General features: G+C 39.9%; 1 protein-coding gene across 1 annotated transcript; it reads left to right on the forward strand.

Annotated features, from left to right (window-relative positions):
• Positions 1-3,687: 3,687 nt before the first annotated feature.
• On the forward strand, positions 3,688-5,075 carry foxi1 (forkhead box i1). Its single transcript, XM_030775905.1, has 2 exons — positions 3,688-4,306; positions 4,531-5,075. Exons 1-2 carry the CDS (start codon positions 3,688-3,690, stop codon positions 5,073-5,075), a joined length of 1,164 nt encoding a protein of 387 aa, XP_030631765.1.
• Positions 5,076-22,007: the final 16,932 nt, after the last annotated feature.

Here is a 22,007-nt window from a genome sequence, read left to right on the forward strand (position 1 = left end):
GAAGGATTTAAAATAAATTCCTGGTCGTTTTCTTAGACGCTGTGCACTCCTGAAATTGAAAATGAATAACAAATTAATGAAAGTCTTTTTATGCCGGTGTATTCATTAATACGACAATGAAATATATAATTATTTCTCTATTCTTATTTTGTTCACTGCATAATTTTCTTGTCAAGCGTTTGTTTTAATCGAATTAATCTGAGATAATATGTCCTGATTAGTATAAATCATACGCAGCCAGATGGATTAAGACAGTTCAGAAAGACTTATATACATAAATAGACTGCTAATAGACTATATACATAAATTTAGGGTTTTATACTTCACAGGATTTTCGTGATCATTTTATCTGACGCCTTTCATTAGGCGCTCTTCACAGAAGCAGTAGCCACGTTATGATCCATTCTACAATACTACTGACAGCCCTGCCCTCCCTTCTCTACTTGCAGACTTACTAAGAAGACCTTCCCTTAGGCCTGCTGACCCCTACATAACACACACACACGCGCGCGCACATAGACGCGCACATATTGGTTCTGTGGTTAACTGAAAGTGCGGCAAAAGATAACAGAAAATACTGGCATAGTATCTCACTGCCCTTATGGCGGTGCAGCACCTTAAATTTGTTTAAAAATTTGCAAGTCATTTTCTTAATGTCAGCACTGTGTCACCGCCCCCTCCCACACACACACACCAAACAACTGAGGAGGATTAAGTCATTTCTGTGTCTCCTTGACACCAGTAACACACGTAAAGCCAGACACATGAGAATGCTCAGCAGGAACGTTGCTGGGGAAAACAGAGAGTGTGTTCTGTCAATTTTGCTCCGTCTAAGCGAGATGTTTAGCTATTTTGTTCATAGATATACTTCTTGTATTGTGTTGTTAAAGCTGAATGTAAGTAATGTTATCGTTTCTTCAATTAATGGTTTACTCACTGATTAATAATCAATTCATTCACTCACTTTAATTCTTCGACTCTTACTCTCTTCAGACAAACGTCTCTTTTGCCGTACGTTTCTGATCACGTGACCGTCGAATTTCTCCAGAGAGTAATTTGAACTGTGCTCGGAAAGTCAGCAGTAATTAGCCTTACGGAGCCATACGCTCAATAGGCTGTGTCAGTGCACGGCTAAGAGGCTATTTTCCGTCTGATGCAGTGGCTGCCGGGGTGTAGCCTCGGTCAGGTAGCGCCTGAGAGCCACTTGATTACAGCCAGGTCATGGACATGAGGAATTTTTAGCTTATTAGTTAAGAGGAAAAAGTATGTCAGAGCTACATGATTTAGTTTTCTCTTGCAAGGTGGAATTTGGCCTTGCCTATGACAGCATGTGATCATTCTCTGCCTGAAGCGCTGACGTCTTACTGTTTATCTGTTTATGCATTTCCGTCAAAATATTTGTCTATTATGAATGAACATTAAAATCATGTTGGAGAAAATATATTGACATATATAGTTTAAGTATGAAAAATAATGTGTGTGCATATGTGCATGTATGCGTGTGTGTGTGTGTGTGTGTGTGTATATCCTCTTAAAGCCAGCAGGGGACAGCACAGTCTCTCTGCGTGAGGGGAAATGCAGTGATCGCTTAGAAAACATTTAGGGATTTACGCATTTTTCATCTCTCAAGTTTTCCGCAAACATTTGATTTGATTATTATGCAGGAATTCAACAGAAAAAAATTAATGATTTTTTTAAAAGTAAAAAAAGCTGTCTACTAATCTTTTATTTGATCTTGAGTTTGAACGCGGTTCCATGTGATTTTTCCAGGGGGTTTGTTGTGGCTTGTCTGTATAATTTAATTTATTTATTTTTAATTCAGTTTTACTTTGCTTTCATATAGACTTATTCGTGAAAATATGGATAAAAATAATACTTTTATTGTTTTGAAGTCCTTTATTTCTTGCTTTTGGTATTAAAAATGTTTACCCCTCTATAACTTTCGTAAGCCATCGTATGGAGCGTATCGGAGAATACATGTCTTTGCATGTCCCAACTTGACAGTCGAGGAGACCGTACGACACATTTTAACACTTTTCGCCTCATCCACGGATTTGTCTAATAGCGTAAGAAAGGGCGGCATGCTGAGAGAGAGAAAACCTGTGCATCTTTGCCTTCCCACAGCATAGGTAGTTTTGCATGGGGCACAATAAAATTCAGGGGTGCCTCAGTCTTATTTGTAAGCAAAAGCTAAACCCGGCCCGGTTCATGGTCAAACAGCCTGATCCGTTCACTATCGTGTTGTGCTGAGTACTGTTTCGCAAACAGCGATGGTTTGACAGAGACCTGGGAACCCATCAGCTCCAAATGTCACGTCACACCCGTGCTTGCGAACAAGACCGGACTTTACTATTCTATCTGTCCCATAAGTCTGTCCTCTGTCTCCTGCCCTTTGACCCTCACTAGGGCCTAGTCGTATTATCTAGTGTCTCGTTAGTTTGATCATTTGTTTTATGCCTTTGAATGACCTCTCCTCACGTTTAACTGTGTTCATAGTGTGATTCTTTGATAGTATTGATAATTTAATTTCTGCCCATTGGTTTACCTCTCATCGCTTTTAACTGTGTTCATAGTACGATTAACGCGGCATCTCTGACACTAAAGGCGGCTGGGAGCTCGCATAAATACACATATAAAACAATGAAAAGATTTCCACGTTTAAATAAAAAAAACGGAGAACCATCCTCGCTTGATTTTTTCTTTCACGGGAAAAATGTTTGATACTTCATGTCAAACTATGGACTTCTGGAGAGAGTAAAGTAACCATAAATAAATAAATAAATAAATAAATATAGAAAACTATTTCAGAAAGCAGGCAACAGTTTATATTTCGAAAATAGATCGAATATAATATTACATGGTATCATTGAAGAATACCACTAATTTAAAAAACGCATTATTTTATATCCTGTTGAGGGTTTGGTATAAGGAAATGTGACAACCTGTATAGACTGTACTAAATAACACAGTGAACTGCCATAATTCGATTCTGCAGACATCAACACAACTATTTTTCGTAAATTATGCAATTTTTATCTCATATGTTGCTATTATTATTTATTTTGCACGTTGTTAAACACGGCAAGTACACGTGACTTGCTGAATTCTGTTTCAAACTTCAAAACTATATTTAACTTATACAGAATGATGATCAGCGGATTTTCAAAGCCAATTGCTAGATTGAAAATTATTAAATTGTAAAACCGTTTGTACGCTCAGCATGTTCATACAATTGCATGCGGGCATTAACACATTTCTTAAACGTGTTCATGCACCAATTACTTGTGGTTTCACTACCAAAAGCAGTTGTTTTGATTTGCTCAATATAGCCTTGAATTATATTTATCCAGTATTATATTATGCAATTAAACTGCACTTTACAGTGCATTTGATATATGTCTGGTGGAAGAAAAATTAAATAGACCTCTTAAAACTTTTATGAAGATTTGATGCTGCATGTAAATACAATTTATCTAATTCGTCAGTGGGATGCTGAACCTAAAGACAGTTTGGTTGAAGCGTGACGGTGGGAGGGGTTCTCACCCAAGAATTTATTCTCTAAGCTACCTGCTCTGCCCCTAGGTGCACTACTTAAATTCCCCTCCTAAGTCTCACCGCGCAGTCTTCGTGGAGAAGTAACCAGGAATAGACAAATTAGGTGCTGGTCTCCGGAAACCGACTCTCTTGATGTTTATAGAGGGAGAACGGATTATGAACGCTTATGGACAGCAGCCATCTAACCAGCAAACCAGTCCGCTTCAACACCACAGCGCGCAAGAAATCTTGGACATGACCGTGTACTGCGATAATTTCAGCATGTACCAGCAAAACCTGCACCACCATTCGCAAAGGCCGCCTGCTCATCCGCCAAGTTACGGACTGGGTGATTACACCTCAGCGACCGCAAACCCATATCTATGGCTCAACAGCCCCGGCATTAACCCGTCACCCTATTTGCCAGGCACTAATGGAGCGTCCTACATTCAGTCGGGATATGGAGCAAACCAGCGACAATTTTTGCCTCCTCCAACAGGGTTTGGAGGAGCTGACCTCGGTTGGTTGTCCATCTCAAGCCAGCAAGAACTATTCAAAATGGTCCGACCACCTTATTCCTACTCGGCTTTAATTGCTATGGCTATTCAGAATGCGCAAGACAAGAAGCTTACACTCAGCCAAATTTACCAGTATGTGGCCGAAAATTTCCCTTTCTATAAGAAAAGCAAAGCTGGGTGGCAAAACTCAATTCGACACAACTTGTCCTTAAATGACTGCTTCAAGAAAGTTGCACGGGACGAAGATGACCCTGGTAAGTACGACTTATCTTATACCAAACATACTAAAGTTTTGTGTTTTGTAGTTTATTTTGGCTTATGTGCTTACCTAGAAAATAGCATATTATGCGAATTCGGAAAGGCTCTGGAGTTGTGTTTAGTGACAAGTGCCAAGTTACACAATTTTGCTTGCTAGCCTTATGAGGCTGCTAAATATATGTATTGCGTTGTAATTAAGTGGCTGTACTTTTTGTAACAGGGAAAGGGAATTATTGGACATTGGATCCAAACTGTGAAAAAATGTTCGACAACGGGAACTTCAGAAGAAAGAGAAAGAGGAGGGCGGATGGCGCCAGCTCTAACGTGTCAGTCAAATCTGAAGACACCAGCGCGCTGAAGTTGTCGGACACAGCAAGTCTCATGAGTACATCACCACAGAGTTTGCAGAACTCTCCGAGCTCGAGCGAACCGAAGTCATCTCCGTCGCCATCTGTGGAACACAGTCCATGTTTCAACAGCTTTGTCACCAACATGAATTCTGTAATGTCTGGTGGCACTGGAGTCCGAGGTAGAGATATCGGCTCTGGGCTTCTCGGAGAATTAAGTCATAACAGAGAGAACTTGTCTGGACTTGGCTCCTATTCACCATCGCAAATCGCACCACTGACTGATGCCAGTCATCTCACCCCCAACCGACTGAACTATTATACATCAGGTTCGATCAATGGTGGTCTTAACAATGCCCTTTCAAATCAGTTCAGTGTTAACAATTTGATATACAGTCGTGAGGGAACAGAAGTTTAGATTTCGGTCATCAACGTGCATTGTACTCTGTGAGTGCATTTGGACAGACTGCTTGTTCCACAACGGTTTTTCTCTTATCATTAATTTTGATACACTTTCTGTAACGGTAAACAGTTGCACTGCCAAGTTGACGTTCAAGTTTGAAACTGTTCTGTTCCTCGGAGCAATTTATGTACATAGATCCTGTCAGTGTTTGTTCTGATAACCATTTCGTTTAATTCAGAAACCAAAGATTTATATTTTTACATCAAGTTAACATCACTGTTGAGTTCAGTGAAGTGAGAAATACTAAGTTGTCTTTTATTAAAATTGCCTTAGCAAAGCAGTACAGTCATTTGTAGACACAATGTACATATTTTGTTTCTATTTAAATCAGTTGTTCCATGTGTTCAAATAAACAATGTTCACATAAATCCACAGTGAATGAACCTTTTTGGGGTGAGATGTACAAATGTCAAGTGAGGTGGACAAATTTAACCCCTCATTTTCTCTTTATACAAACCAATTAAATCCCCTCAGTTCTATAAGCATTAATCCGACATTGTTCTTCAAGTTGACCGTCCATCAGCAGGCGGCGAGAGAGAAGAACAAAGACCTAACGTCTTTTTTTGTTCAGACGTTGTCTTTTGCTATTTTATTGCGCCAAGGGCAAATATGCAGTCTTTTAATTTTTCGAAAATAAAAATACCCGAGGGCTGTAACAGTTGTTGTTTCTCGTTGCAAATAAATAGGATTTGGACGTTTCTACCATTGCACGTTCAGTAAATAATAAAAGGCATAGCATTTATAGTTATTTATTTGTTTGTCCATTTAAATTGTAATCTGACATATGTATTTGTGTATTTATTCATCTCGCCGTATTTATTCCTTTCGCAGAAGGTAACATGGTGAAAATACCATCTTGAAATTCCCTTTACACTCTAAAAGTACACTGTCCATTTCTAACAAATATGTCATCTTCTGCAGATAATTTACCCTGACAATTATTTATATGGAGAATTTCAAAGTTAATCGAGCGTTTGAATTAATCCGCGCTCCCGCTGCTCGCTCCTCTAATTGCACTTTGCAAATGTTCAGCCAGGGACGTTAAACACTTCTAAACTCTCATTACCAGAGGTGCCCTTGATGAACACGCGTTGTAAAACTTATTTATTTGCCAAACAGAGTACTTTTAGGAATCTCTGAATGTTTTGAGCGATTTTCTAATTAGTGATGCATAAGTGTGCGGTTTGCTTTTGTAAGAACAAGCGGCTCCATTTTTGAAGGCTATTAACTCGAGTGTCTTGTCTCAACGACATGAAAACAGTAGGTGAGACTGAGACATTTTCCGCTTGTCACTTTGAATATTCCCGGTTTCAGTAAATCCACACAGCTTTATTTCTACAAAGTTCAAGAGTTCAGCTTTTAGTCTGGACAGTTTTATTTATATTCAGCTTATTTAATGGTGTACATTTTTGGTCTCTTTCATACGTCATAACTGTATCATTTCACGTTAATAATATCGCAGCTGCTTCCATTCATACTCAGGACGTTTCATAAAGGAAGCTCATACGTTTTCGTTCCACGTGACAATGCCAAATTATTCCCCTTTAGTTTTAGCCTGTCTGTGAACTGTGAGCGGCACCGAATTTTGTACGCTGTTGAACATACGACTTGCTTGTACCACGGCTTTGTTGGGAACTTACAGGGGTCCCAACACTGAGGGGCAAAACAAGAGCAATGTTGTTCCCGCATCAGTGTAGAAAAAAACAAACAGCTCTCCCATGGAAACGGTCAAGCGGATAGGTTGCCACCTCATGTTGTATTTAGGAACAATCTGCGGTTCGTTCGAAATCAAAGCAAGTAAATAAAAGGCCACACCTCATAACTGGCTCATAATTGAATGTGGTCCGACGCTCTGTTGTCTTGGGCAAACCAAAATTGACAAGATTTCCGTGCCAGTGGGTGAGACACAATGGATGCTGGCAACACGAGGGATCCCCCGCTGCGCGTGGATGAAAACATTGTGACCCTAGATCTGGGAACAAATTTTATCGCTCAGACTACATTTCCCTCTGATAATCTATGGGACCACGGCATTCATCTAACAAAGAGTATATTTGTCCTGATGAACCACATTCTCGCAACAACAAACAAATCAGTTTTACTGAAACGTTTGCCCAGGTCAAGTTTATACGTTTTCGCACAATACAGCAATTATATATACGACGTTGGAGTAAAACTTATTATTTGTTTGCCTTAAACTGAAATTAAGAACATTTCTTGCGAGACAATAAAGACTAGACAACAGAGTAGCGGATGGAAAAAGATCAGCATCACAAAAATGTTACATGAATCCGCGCATTAATTTACATACTTTTGTCTCAAGAGATACAAAAGCCACAAACCACCATCTTAAACCCCCATTTTCAGTCTGTCCTCGTGCGTTCTTAGCACTATGCCAATTATACATACTTACAAAGCGACCGAAACTACTGGACACACTCTGCATAGCGGTGTCTAAAATGCACATGTCTAACTAAGCACCCTCTGAATGTTGCAAATTGTGCATCGAAACTACTTAGCCCTCTTCTACATGAGGCTGGAGAGGTGGATGAATTCTGTATCATCCCCTTCATACAACGTTGTATTTTAAAAAGCTACTGATGTAAATATGATGTGCGCATCAGGTGTAAAATCTCTCACTATCCACAGCAGAAACTGTGATATAACTTATAAGCCATCGAAGGTGACGCAGACACGGTACAGTGATTTAACTGCGGATGTACAGTTAGTTATAACCTCGCAAATTTTAAAACCGCTGAATTTTTTTTAATTACCACATACATTTTTGGAATGCATTTTGTTTCTGTCCGCACATCTGAACGTTTATCAGCTCAGACGCAACTGCGCAATGATGAACAGGAAAACACCGCTGTCCTGTCCCCTCTGCAGACACACCCACATATACACGCACGAACTCACATATATTACATATATATATATGTGTGTGTGTGTGTAATACCCTGCCCAATACCCTGTTAAAGAATACTACCAGCAGTCAGGCTGGTGTATTTGATGCTGAGTAATGTCAGAGGTATCATGCGATCAGTGATCAGTAAATCCTCTACAGATGGAAGTGATCATGACAAAGATGCCAGGCTCATGCATCGCTGCCCTCCATTTGCCCAAGGCACTCCATTACTGAAACACCACTGAGTGATAGAGAGAGGGGCCTTGCTACCGGGGCCCCAGGCTCAAGCAACCCCCCCCCCCCCAAACCCTTCTAGTTCCCGCCTGGACCCCTCTTTCAGTCCTCCCTCCCCTGCTGTAGGTGGTCAAGCCTAGGGACAGGGATCAGCTGGATTGCCCCGGAGAAGGGGGGTCCCGGAGCTCTTGGTGACTCACTGAAAGCTAAGGCTATAATAAGAGGTTTCAATCTCGCAAGGGTCACCCTCCAAAAACTACCAGGGTGCCGTAATTATGGGAGTCTCTCTCAGTTTTGTTCAAGAGTTTCAGGACTGGATCATCCTAATCCTGTTTCTCATGACAGGAGAGGGAAGTATCAGTCTCCTCTGACTACTTGTCATCCGATCTCTTTATCACAATACCAGGTAAGAGCAAAGGTCTGTCCAAAATGCGACATTTTGGATTACATACATGCTCTAAATCTTATCATATCGTTATATCGTCTGATTGTAAAAACCAGAGCCTTGCCGCCTATCTTATAATACCTCGGTCTCTACGTTAGTGGCATTATAGAATGATTATAAATTATATACATTAATATTTGGTTTGTCACTTTTCCTTTTCCATCCATGGTAAACACGGTTAAACACCACACTGAAGCATTTTTACCAGTCAGTCAGTTATCTTTTGTGTTTTTTCTTTTTTTTGTGACAGGGAGTGAGTAGTGTTGGAGGTGATTGTAGAGGGGCTGATGGCTCTGTCAGGATCGTGTTGCCCGCGGAGACGAGGAGACGTGCGCTGGAGCCCTTAGCCCTGAGGGGGAGAAGTCACTCATGGACTGCTGTGATGAATCACTGGAGTATAAAGTTGCAGCCACTAAGGTGTGAAACTTTGCCTCCATTAGCCATCAGCAGGTGATGCTTTCTACTGATAAAGAGGGACAAGGCCAGCCAGGTAGGCCTCACAGCAGAACAGATGCACTTTGTTCAAGCTATAGTTACTCAAGGCGAGATTTATCTCCCAGGAGCAATACGCACAGATAGAGTTTGGATTCAACTCCAGGTAATAATGATCAAACGGAGTATCACTGACTCTACAGATCTTCAAAATAATTCATAAATATGTTTATGACTGCAATGGAAGATTATTTTTTTAATTGTTTTGAAGAGGTCATCCGAGTAACAAAAGCACTGAAGCTAATTCAGAATTTGCAGTAGGAATAGAAGTTGACATATTGCTAAAAGTAACTTTAAATAGATTTTTAAGTTTGGTCCTCTAAGTTGAAACTGTATGTACATGTTCTTTAATGTTTATGAACACAGAAGTGAGGTTTTATTGTACTTTTTATTACTCAATAATGATCTATAAAGTACAGATAAGTTATTAGACTAGTTATTAGTTGTGACTTGTGTTGTTTGGCTATCACTGTGAAGTGGGGAAGAAGGAGCAATTGTATTCCCATGGTTGGAACGGTCAGTCAAACCACGTTTCCAATTCCAGCGCAAGGTCAAGCACTGGATGAACAGACATAGTAATACAAAGCTCAGGTTTAAATTCATAGTTTATTAAATGTTTCCTTTAATATGTGACAGAGACTCCAGACTTTAAGACTTTAAGGTCTTAAGGGTGAGCTTAACTTACAGTAGCGACGGTGCAGTCACAATACAGTCAGTACATCATACTCATCAGTCAGATTAAAAACAGTGGCTGAATCAACCTGATGCTCCCATAGCCCATAACTATGCTTTATACCCATCCCGACAGCCTGTATGAAAACCGACACCACTTCGCTCAGGAGCGCCTGTCTGCTACCACAACCTGAGAGTGAGACGGCACCGATTCCCTTGTCTACCCCATCTGGTCATTCACATCTGCCTTCGCCGATCAGAGGGAATTACCGGGCACCTATCTGATATCACAGCCCGATCTCCTGAGGAAGTTAAACATTGAAGAACACAATATGATGACAGGGAGAGATCTCACTCCTCTCGTCGCACAGGGAGCAGGGGCAGACAGGCATCTCGACACAGTGCTGTAAAAAGATGAAGCGTAAATTTGATAGCTGAGGATAATGTCTATCTATTGGCATGACCTGACTGGGTTTCATCAGCCTACATACTGTGCCCATAAAAGCCTGTTGTCTATGGGCTGATAACTGCATGAGACCCTGGCCTCAGTCGAATGTCCATATGGATGAATTTATACAGAACATTTTGCCAGGCTCTGTTGTTACAACCTCCATCTGTGCACATGTGAAAAGATTTAGCCAGCTCTCGGCTACTGTACGTCAAACATATTTCAGCATGTTTCTCATTATGGTGGACACATGCTCAAGTGGGCTTTGGCGATGTCACATATGACCCAGCAGACCGGAACGTGTCAAATATTTGTTTTGAAAAAAGTTTAATGAACTGTTGATTTCTTACATGATTAAAAAGAGGCTTTTCAATGCAGTGCTCTATTTGACAACAACAACAAAAACGTTTCTGCCTGTTCTCTGAAATGTTTATTTTTCAGTACTACTGAAATACTAAAATAAAAAATTTGGCAAAACAAAAATAGATTATGAGATTACTATCAGGACAACACAGTGTTGATTAACTCATACATTTACTGACTCATGGCTAATATATAAAAATACTTTCAAACAGGAAAAACTGTGCACCTGTAGCTACTTTGTACAGGACAAAGTTTTTCAGCTAGGAAGAGCCTAGAGAGACTGGGATTAACAGACTAGAACGCTACCCAGTAAATCCCCAGTTTGAGCTTGTCTTCACGTCTGTGCGACTGGAAAGTCTAAACCCACAACAGTGTAACAGATCTCCGCTCTGTCTCCCACTTGAATGTATTTTGACAATCCCTTGGAGGAAATGGCTTTGTTCCCACATTAGTGAACTGTGGGTAGATCATCCTTTATCCATGGCTTTTGTCAAAACACACTCTGTAGTAGCTTTACACACTACAAGAAACCCTGCTGAGACCGTCCATGTGTTGGACAGCACCAGGCTGTCATAGCTTTGGCTGTGTGTCTGGTCTTTTGGACTGTTGAATACTTTGTTTGGAATACATTTTGAGTGGGAGGCATTCACAGTAAATGTACCAGTGTTTGTTTAGCACTGACACATTTGCATTAATGAAGTTCTCTAGAAAAGAATATAAATATTCCTTCAAAAAGTGTCTCCTCTGTTGAACCTTTTAAGTGGTTCTGGGTCATAGACCTTGAACTGTAAGACCATCAGTGATATCTCTATGTTACTACATGGATTTAGTGGTAAAACAATTAAATATAATAAATTATAGAAAATGAATAAGCATTTAGTTGTGAGTGTTACTGCATTGAAGGCTACTGCAAGTGCACAGCACTGGCTGACTGCATTGTCAAACCTGTTTAGAGATCTGAAAGACTTGGTAAATCTGGGTAACATGTTACAACCCCAGAGATTCTTTATCACTGTCTGTAATGGAGAGACATGTGAAGTATAAATCCGTAAATGTCTAGAGATGCTGACCGATACCTAGCTGTAACCCACAGTGTGAGAAACACAAGGAATGAATGAGGTTCTGGAGATACTGCATGGAACAAGAATATGAGGATGACTTATATGCTTAATACCTTGCCCCCCATCCACACACACATACACACACACAATTCTCCCAGTTCAGTGTAAAGACACTGTAAAAACACATCCTTGTGTAGCAGTGTAAAAAAACTATAATTGCATCCTTTCCCCCTCTATGTTCTGATTCACACAGGTGGAATATAAACATTGTCCCTACTTGCTGTCCCAAAGGTCCATCCAGCACACCACTGAAAAGGATCAGGGCTCTGGTCCAAAATTTAGCCAAAAATGATCTATATCTAGAACGATTAAGTCATAGAGTTTTAAATTGGTATGCCCCCTCCAAAACATTACTTCTGTGCTCTTGGTTAATCCTGCCTAACACTTCAAGGACCTGGCTCACTTCTAAAGCTGCTGCTAACCCAATGTATAAAGCAGGAAAAGAAAGATCTGAGTTTTAAAGGACTACACTCCTCTTCCAGACCTCTTAGATATAATCCTTCGATAAGGTGATCTCCCCATACCCTCCCTGTTAGTGGCCATTGTCCGGTCAGTGGGGTGCCTCTGTCTAATTATTGCTCTTAACATCAAAGAGTCGCCATAATTTGAAATTACGCTAATTAGAGATAATGAATTCTTTGCTGTACTTTTTCAGCCATGTTTTTATATGTCTAGAATGTCTAGTAAAAATTGTACTGGGATATACTACAAATGCTCAGAAAAACAAAACAAAAAACATTTTGAAAAAAATTTCAAGCCAACATTTTTACGAATGTTCAACAGCCTTACAAATATGTTATTGCAAAGTAAATAGGTTCAATGGAATCTATAGGTACTCTTTTGGAATTGCCTGAAATTGATTTCTAGTGTTCTCCTTGTGCTCCACTGGCCAGTGCACAGTCATGGCATAAGCTGTTTGGATGTAGCAGTGAAATTCAGTGCCCCTGCAATGGTTGTCATTCGGCCAACGTCTATTAATGAGGAATGAAAACAAGCATAGAGTGCCAGACACCGTAACTCAAAACACTCTTACATATGTTAACCACAAACACGGAACACACGTGCGCACACACACACACACACACACACAGTTTGGACTAACCTTTTCCAGATCCTAAGACAACTAGTAGCATCAACTGTCCAACCTGAGCTTAAGAAAACTGGGCTTGGATGCATTAAAGAGCTAAATACAGGGCATCAGCAGTTGTCACTTGTGTCCATGGAACACAATCTCTGTTCTGTTGTCATGTGATGACATTCCAGTTCCATGACATCACACGGTAAAGTGAGTGCTCAGTGCTAACCCTGAAGATGACAACAGAAGTGTACTCTGAAACCAACATCACACACTCGGAGAGGGAGTGTGTTGACATGCCCCCACTTGAAATAGGCCATTTTCTACCTTGATGAGGGCCAAGTTAAAAAAAAGTGTATCGGGACAAACTCTGACATTTAAGACAACATCATAAGGTACTGTGAACTGAGCGGGGAATTTTCAGTTTGACTCACAGTATTTGAGCATCTGTCATACAGAGAGAAAACACAGAGAGTCTGTAAATTAGAGAGAAAAAGAAAGACAAAGAAAGAAGGAAAGAAGGAAAGAAGGAAAGAAAGAAAGAAAGAAAGAAAGAAAGAAAGAAAGAAAGAAAGAAAGAGACGCAAATTAGTGGTGATATCTGGTGTTTAGTTACTAGAATCTGTCACTTCTATGAAAATTCTTCCTCTTTTCAGTCTAAAACATGACTTAACATGACACGATTTGTTACGTAAGCAAAAAATGGCTTAACAGTGATCACCTCAAATATATTTCATTCCGTTTCATAACAGGTTGAAATACATGGTGAAATAAAACACCTCTGTGTGAGATCTCTTCAACTCCAAACCCAACTCTATTCTCTTTATTAAGGCATTTTTTTGTGCCAGAATTCAGTAAGACACTGGGTAAAAAAAAAAATCAAAATCGATAAAACATGTTTTAACCTCACTTGTTAAACAGATGAGCTTTTTTTCATCAGTGGGCTGATGTTATAGCGTCCTGCAGTGTGTGGGTGTGTTGCTGACGTGGTAAATGGGCTTAAAATCCTTGTTGTTTTTGTAACCCCTGCTGCTGCTGCTGCCAGCGTGCTCTTCTTTGCTCTTCTCACTCATCTTTCCCATAAAGCCTGAGCTCCATTCATGACACCAACCTCTTTAGTTCTCTCAGTGGAGACTTGTCACCCAAGACCATTCAAACAAGCCTCTCAAAGACATAAAGAGTAGTTTTTAAGTTTCTGTCAACAGGATCTGACAGACTCTTTACAGCGCAGGTAACCAGCAGCAGAAGAATCTTTTTTAGTGCTTATCTTGGGAGGAACTGAACTGTGACTGGATTAGGATTCTGAGGATAATAAAAGGATTGTCTATGTAAAAAAAAAAAAACCCCAAAAAAACAGTAGTTATTGAGCATAAGGTGGCTTTAAAAGATTTTAGCAATCAGAAAACCAGAAGTCATCATCATGCCTTAGATGGGCTAATCAGTTTAACATAAAGCAAACACTTCATAAAGTAAAGCGACAAGTCGATAGCTGGAAAACTGACTCCAGCCCTGAACTGATTTTATACAACCCAAGTGTAAAGAGACACTAAATGTAGTATAACTAAAACATATAAAACAGTAATTGGTCCCCTAACAACCCCTGTGTTTAAATTAACTGCTGTTATTTATTAGGTGGGTCAAGCTATTTTTTCTAAATGCCTTTTATTCCCCCTTTTTCGCTGCCATTAGCGCCCCTCCCTCTGTAAATTGAGTAATTATGCTTGTCATTACCCTGCCTTTTCTGCTCCTTTGATAGAATTCAAAGGGAGGTGTCGCTATCTGATCATTATGCAAATGTCACTGGAGGTCTGCAGTCAAGTCACAATGGCCACAGACTGTGGGTGATGGGTCTGAAGCTGCTATCAGACCAGTCTGTCTGTCTGCTCCTGGCTCTGCTTAGTTCTCTGTTTATCTCCAGGGCAGTGGGCTTTGAACACCTCTACAGGCTTAATGAAGGACCCTGAGCAAGGAGAGGCACAAAAAGAGAGCACCGTTCTGTGGACATGCCATATTCCCTTATTTCATCCATGTGTGTGTGTGTGTGTGTGTGTGTGTGTGTGAGTGTGTGGTTGCCCAATTTCTATCAACGCAGTCCAAGCAATTCAGTTCTCTGTTTATCTCCAGGGCAATGGGGTTTGAACAAGAGATCTAAAAGTCTCTATCGATAAAATACTGTTGGTTGTGTAATTTTTATCGACATTGTCCAAGCAGTTCTAGGAACCGTTCTAAGCACGTTCCTCTCTGTGGAGTTCACTGGATAATATCTGTGATGTGTCTGGGTCAAGAGTGTGTGGTGCACAGGCCTACTGAGTCAAGGCGACATCAATCAGGTTCTCTGTCCAATAAATATAATGAAACTGTGTAGGAGTGCTGGGCAGTTCAAATAGCCCTTAATGGTATGAGACCTGACAGTGTAATAGGCTAAACTCTACAGCTCTCTCATTAAGCCAATACCAGAGCTCTGTCCAACCACCATATTTAAGAGCTCTCCTCCCATAACGCAATCATCTCTGTCACATATTATGGTCCCATCAGCAGACAGCTCTTGTCTTTAATAAAGCGAGCAATAGTCAAGCAATTATAGTTAATGAAACAAGCACCTGTGGCCAGGCCTAGGGCTCTTGGGTCTCTCATAGCTGGAGTTATTATTCTAGAAGCATGTGGTTTTTCTGAGTCATGCCTGATTATATTAACTTTAAAAAGATAAATAAGGGGGTACTGATGTAGCTGAGCCATTAGGAAAATAACCCTTGAGTGGAGACCTTCTCTTTTGTTTTAATTCTGAAATTCCTGCCATATTGAGGATTATGATGTGAGCATGATGCTGCTTCCTCTGGGAAATAACAGTAATAATTTGCTGGTCATTCCATCTGCATGTGAACGGATGGATGGCCTGTTCGATAAACCAGCCAATGGATTGGATAGTCAACCAACCAACCAACCAACCAATCAATCAATCAATCAGACAGTCAGTCCAGCAGCCTGGCAGTCCACCTGTCTGTGCGTAACCTGGCTCACTAATAACTTTGTTTAATTAAATTAGGTCATATGTTTCCATAATGCTTCGAACAACGCCCTTCCTTGAAAGGCAGTTTACAAATGGAATAACATGGCTGTAATAACACGGCTCAGTCCAATACAAATGTCAGACACAAGGCTCTGCCACCAGCCTTTAGAAAGTTGAGTAAAATGCTGGGGTATGCTAAGAGCATGGGTTTACATGGCAGTCGACAGGTCGCCTATAAAATAAAGCTACGATTGTGCTGGAGTCAAGCAACTTTAGCAGTACAGAGATCTGTTCAGTGCTTTCAGTGTTTATTCTGACACAGGGCCAAAACTCATACCAGCCCATGGCACTGAACACATTGTCTCAGGTAAAGAGAACCTGCCATAGCAGACAACACCTCATTTGCACTGACGCCTGTGAAGAAGTTCGTATCGTATAACTAGAAATTTACTGACAATACCCTCCATGATCTGAACCAAGCTGAATTGCCACTTAGCCACATGAGAGAGACCTTAAAGTGCAAGAGAAACATGAACTGGGGATAAGAGAGAGGAGGTGACGGGAATCTTAACCACAGTACTCTTGAGGAGCAGGGAACTAAACAGTTGTGAGGAATTACAAGGACAGAAAAGAGCCTTTTTCCCCCTTTTGGTATTTGATTGATTGGGGAGAAAGAAGTGCTTAAAAATGTTATAATAACTGGATTTATTTATTTTTACGAAAACCATACTACCACCAGGAAGCATAACCTCACCCTTAACAGTAAAAATCTCTCTCTCCTCAGGGTAATATTCTTAAATTCCTCATTGAGAAAAATGCCATCCTCATATCTCAAACAATGTAGCTTCGCCTTTCCTCTTCTTCTTCTTCCAGAGAAACATCCTGACTTGGTCAGAAAAACATCCTATGCCTTTACCTCCACCTGTTTTGTCTCTTGTGTACCTGGGGCCTTTGAATGATGTGACTCAGGTGTCGAACGGACGGCTGTGTTTACAGAAAACAGTCTGGGCTATCCGCATGTGGGAGAGATCAGGTAAGAGCAGCTTCAGGCAACAAGTATGCACAGTAAGGTTTTAGGTAGGAGATGAGCTCACATAATGAGTGTTCAATCGGACCCTGAAAATGGTAAAATGTGGAATCGCAACTGCAAACATATAACTATGTGACGGATGCTTAAATTCAATCAAACGCAAATAAGTGACATTTTGTCTAGGAATAAACTTTAAAGCATCTCTTTCAGTGCACAACAGGCTGCAAATCAATAAATATCTACAATAGCATTTGATTACACATAATGGAATATTGTCAAGAGAACTTTTGTTTTTACATAACCATGCTTTATAATAATTTCAAATGTAAAATGGATTTTGAGCCAAGGAAAAGCAAAGTAGATTGTCACGCAACCCCAAAGCCCCCACCCCCTCCACCCCCTCACCCCTTAAAAAAGGACTTGAAATGCAATTACCTGTTGTTTTTCTGGATTGACAATAAAAAACGTAATAGTCCTCTATGATAATCATTTCTTGCTCTGCAGCATACATGGATTAGTAAAAGACACTCTGGGGGAAATGGCGACCAGTTTGTTGACTGTGAGCCTTTTTCAGAGTTGATCTCAGATGATTATGACATGGATTTGCAGTTGGAGCTGGGATCCCAGCAGGTGTAGCTCAAGCATGGAGAGCAGGCATTCTGTCATTTAGTGTCTGTGTCAAACTCAGAGGATTAAAAAGCACTTCCTGAAGCACAAGGAATAATGTTTGGAGTCACCCACCGAAATGTTTTACTTTCATAACTGACTGGCAAGCTTAGTGCAAATTAATCTGTTGGGGTAAACAAAGAATTTGCAATCCAGAGTTTCATTGTCTTAAATTATGTACATATAAACATTGTTTGGCAGAAATCTAATTGGGTTTAATTGAATGCAGATAAGCATGACTGGGAGACATATTAATTGCGTGGAAAAAGGTTAGGGTGTTCAACAAACCTCTACCTTTAAGGATTAGAAACAAAAAAAGCACTCCTTTACACAAAATAATAAAATATTGTTTTCTGACTGTCAGGTTATAAGTATGATGCTAACTGAGGAAAATCAATTTCCTTAACCTGAAAAAGGTGATATCATTTGTGTTCAGTGTATTCACCACATCCAGACGGCATCCGTTAGGAAACCCTCAGTTAATGCACTTTAGAAATGGTCTCTAATAGTGCTGGTGCTTTCCATTGCATGACTGTCAGACTGTACAGTATTTTATGAGCTCTGTCAGTTCACGTGATAAAAGTGTCTCCCTTGTGCTGTGGGATCTTTTTTTGTTTTTGGTTAGTTTGACCCCTCACTTTTGAAAGGCATGCCAGAATAAATCACCTGAAAGATTTCATAGCTACTAGTTCCCATACATCTCTAGTTTTATAGTGTTTCTCTGTCTTTATTTCCATGATACAGATTTACTGTACTTATGATGGTACTGTATACAGTTTCCTTGGAGAGATAGGGCTCTCTGAGGACCTCTGTGGGCCAAATAAAGTAACTGATAAATTTGCAGAGATATCAACGTTTTTTTGTTCTAACAGTGCTCTATTAATTTTGCTCTAATAATTCTTTTTACTGTATTTTTTTCATTATTATTTTCTTATTTTCAAGAATGTATCAGTTTTCTTAATTGCTTCTTTATTATTCTATATCATCTAGTACTGAAATAACTAATGAAATTATGACTGTCCTCCCTTTTCTTTTTAATTTTTACTCATTCACTTTAAGTTTATACATGTATTCTGTAGTAGCAGTAATAATAATAATGGTAATAATAATAATAATAATAATAATAATAATAATAATAATAATAATAAAAGGAAGCAGAAGAAGAAGAAGAAGAAGAAGAAGAAGAAGAAGAACAAGAACGAGAACAAAAACAAGAATGAGAAGATGGACACTGGATTATTATCATGATGTAAGTAATCCCTCTAAAACTGGAGAGGTGGGATTATGTGGGTATGTACATCTTGTCATACTATTGATTGTGCTACAGCTGAAATAAAATCTGATTAACATTCATAGGCAGTGAGAGGAAATATAAGCATGATTATTATGCGAACAAAATGTTTATTAAAGTGTAGAACCAAAGCATCCCTCTTAAAATCCCTGATAAAACTTACATATAAAGACAATCTCTCTCTCTCTCTCTCACACACACATACACACACACACACACGCACACAAACACACACGCACACACACACACACACACACACAGAATGCTGTGCAGTTTTGGCCCCTTGCACAGTTGCCAGTCCCAGAGAAAATCATGAATGAATAAGAAAGACAGAACAGGAGGACAAGAGCAGGTCCCCAGGCAAGAAATTCTTTCATGTCTTAAAGTGTTTCTAAGTCTTTTCTTCCTTAACCTGTTTCTATTCACATTCTATCCTATTCACAAAAGTAACACTAAAAGAGTTTTTTTTCCTTGTCAGCTGACAGAAAAACACCATTTTTTTTTCAAAGACTACTCAGTGATAGAGTAATTTATGACCAACATCCTTAACTGAACATAACTGTTCTCAAAACTGAAGCTAAACTAAAACAGCAAAGTTAGATCTTGTGGTTCAGCCACAGCCAACACTGGAAAATGAATGTTAATTTTACTCACACCTGCATTTTAATTGCAAAACGTATGGACCGTAATAGAAGCATAATAGTTATTTTAACAAAAATAGAATAGAATTAGATTTTCATAACATCTGTTAAGTGTCTCCTCTGACGTTGCTCTAGCTCCTGATAAGAGTTAAACATTAAAATGAGCTAGATGCTATTTGCCTGTAGATGTTTGTTTCAACAGGCTCTTGTATGGTTGAATATGGAAATCACTTGGACTTGTGTAAATGTGATAAGATAAAACCTTTCTCAGAAAAAAACTGATGTTTTTGTCAAAGTAACCAAGTGTTTTTCTTATAACCATTTCAACTATTCATAATTACATAAGGAGGTCTTTTCATGCAATAACAATGTGGGTTTTTTTTAATCATCAAATAATTCTTGTACATTGAAATAGCATTGGCATGACACTGTCTCCTGGTTAATTAAAACTGAATTTAGTTTACAAAAAGGAATGTTATAAATTCCAGCACCACCAGTTTATGTGTATTGTGCCTGACACATTTAACTCTCACACCGAGCAGTTCAGTTTAGTAATTAATTATCTAATTCTTTTATGGTCAGATGGAAAACTTGAATGAGGTGGTAATGAGAAGCAAATGACACCACTACTACTACCACCACTACTGCTAATAATACAGTGATAATAATTAAACTTTCTGCCTGACAAAAATCTTATAGCTATTTACATATACCCTTGCAAGTGATACGTGGTAATTTCTTCATGTCTGTTTCTACTTAGAAGTATAGTAAAAGTAAATCAATGAAAAGTGACATGAACTCTTGTGTTGTTGAATATAATATAATGTAATATAATATAATATAAATATGTATATATATGTGTGTGTGTATGTGTGTTTGTGTGTATGTGTGTGTAGTCTTTTTGTGCTAAGTAAAGCACAGTAGAATGCAAAACGTGACAAGAGAGATTTACCAATTTATAGTTTATGGTGAATTGGGACAAAGGAGGGAGGGGTAAAATGGGATGCTCCACTGATGTAGTAAGAGATATTGTGTGTAGTATGTGCAGTGATGCAGTAGTCCTGTCGGTGATTAATCATAGTGAATATGATTGACATGTTTGCGGAGCATACATGTGGCCCCCATAGAGTGGTAGCGAGGGTAGTGTGAGGCCAGTGGGAGACGATGCTCTGTTCCCCTATCTGTCTTGCGAGCTCATGTTACTAAAGTCATAGATCACTCTGACATGCCTGCATGCTCTCTGCTCTGTAGCATTGCTGCCATTCTCAACACTCAAATCCTGCTGGTTGCTCTAACCTCTCTCAAAATAATGGAAATACACAACATCCCAGTTACATTTGTTTATGACACAGTGTCAGAGGACTGACTGGCATATGCCAGCACATCTGTGTAACAAATACTGGCATTTGAAGCAGCGTCTGCTGTGCACAGATTTAGGAGATTTGAGTTGTCTTTTTTAAATGAGGTGGAACTGAGATTGGCTGGAATTGAGATTGTCTTGGCTTCTCACTGCTCTCTAATGTCATCATCTACTGTGTTATTTTAAGGAGGCCCTAGAAGGACTGAATATAGGCTAGATATTTGCTGAAAATCATATAGTTCATTGATAGGGAAATGGTTCATTGCAGAGAAAGCTAATTTTTAAATAGAGTTGTTAATGTGTCCACATGGAAAACATATATACATTGGTAAATGGCCTTAGAGTCATTTGGGCCTAACCCTAAGAAACATTATTAGATGGGACAATTATGGTCCCCCGTTTAGTGGTTACCCCATCCTGTCCTCAAACTTTCCTACCCCTCCACCCTGTTCCCATGGCATAATGGATGGGCAGGAATGCGCAGGAAGTGAGTGTGCTCGGGGCGAATAGCTGCACCAAGAGCTGAGAGATGGAAGGATGACAAAAGGAGCCAGGGCTGAGTGTGGCCTGGGGGACGGCCGGGGAACGCCTACCTGTTGACTGGGGCAACAGCATTAAGTGCACTCAGCACTGACATTCACAATAGACTTGGCAAGGTGATCGCTCTCTCTCTTTCTCTCTCTCTGTCACACACAGACACACGCACACAGACACACGCACACACAGACACACACACCGTCACTCTGGTCCTCCTCCATGTGCTGACAACTAGTCAGTCAGGAAGCTGATGGATTGACATGTGGGACGGGAGAGAAGAGGGTCTTGGGAGGTCCCTTGTTCCCTCTCTCTCCCTCTCTCTCTCTCACTTGCACCCCCCACCCCTTACTCAGTTAGGCTTATTCTCCAAAGACTTTTCCCTTAAGGCCTACTGTTTAAAGAGAGTCTGGTTTAGTTTACTGTGATGTGTTTCTCTCCAGATTTGATCCAGTCATGTTTTGAGGACAGTTATGGTCTTGAGGTCAACTGATTACACGCCAAAACAAGCTGTCCTGTAATCACAGACAGTCTGTTTTTGTTGTTTGCCTGAAGCATCTATCTCTTTTTTCAGCATAACTTATATGTGTCACAACATTA

This window comes from Chanos chanos, chromosome 5, assembly GCF_902362185.1.
Source record: "Chanos chanos chromosome 5, fChaCha1.1, whole genome shotgun sequence".
Taxonomy (NCBI): Eukaryota; Metazoa; Chordata; class Actinopteri; order Gonorynchiformes; family Chanidae; genus Chanos; species Chanos chanos.

Coding starts and splice junctions, on each gene's coding strand:
- foxi1 (XM_030775905.1), top strand. CDS start 3,688: ATGTTTATAGAGGGAGAACGGATTATGAACGCTTATGGACAGCAGCCA. Junction 4,307..4,530: donor ACGGGACGAAGATGACCCTG/GTAAGTACGACT, acceptor TTTTTGTAACAG/GGAAAGGGAATTATTGGACA.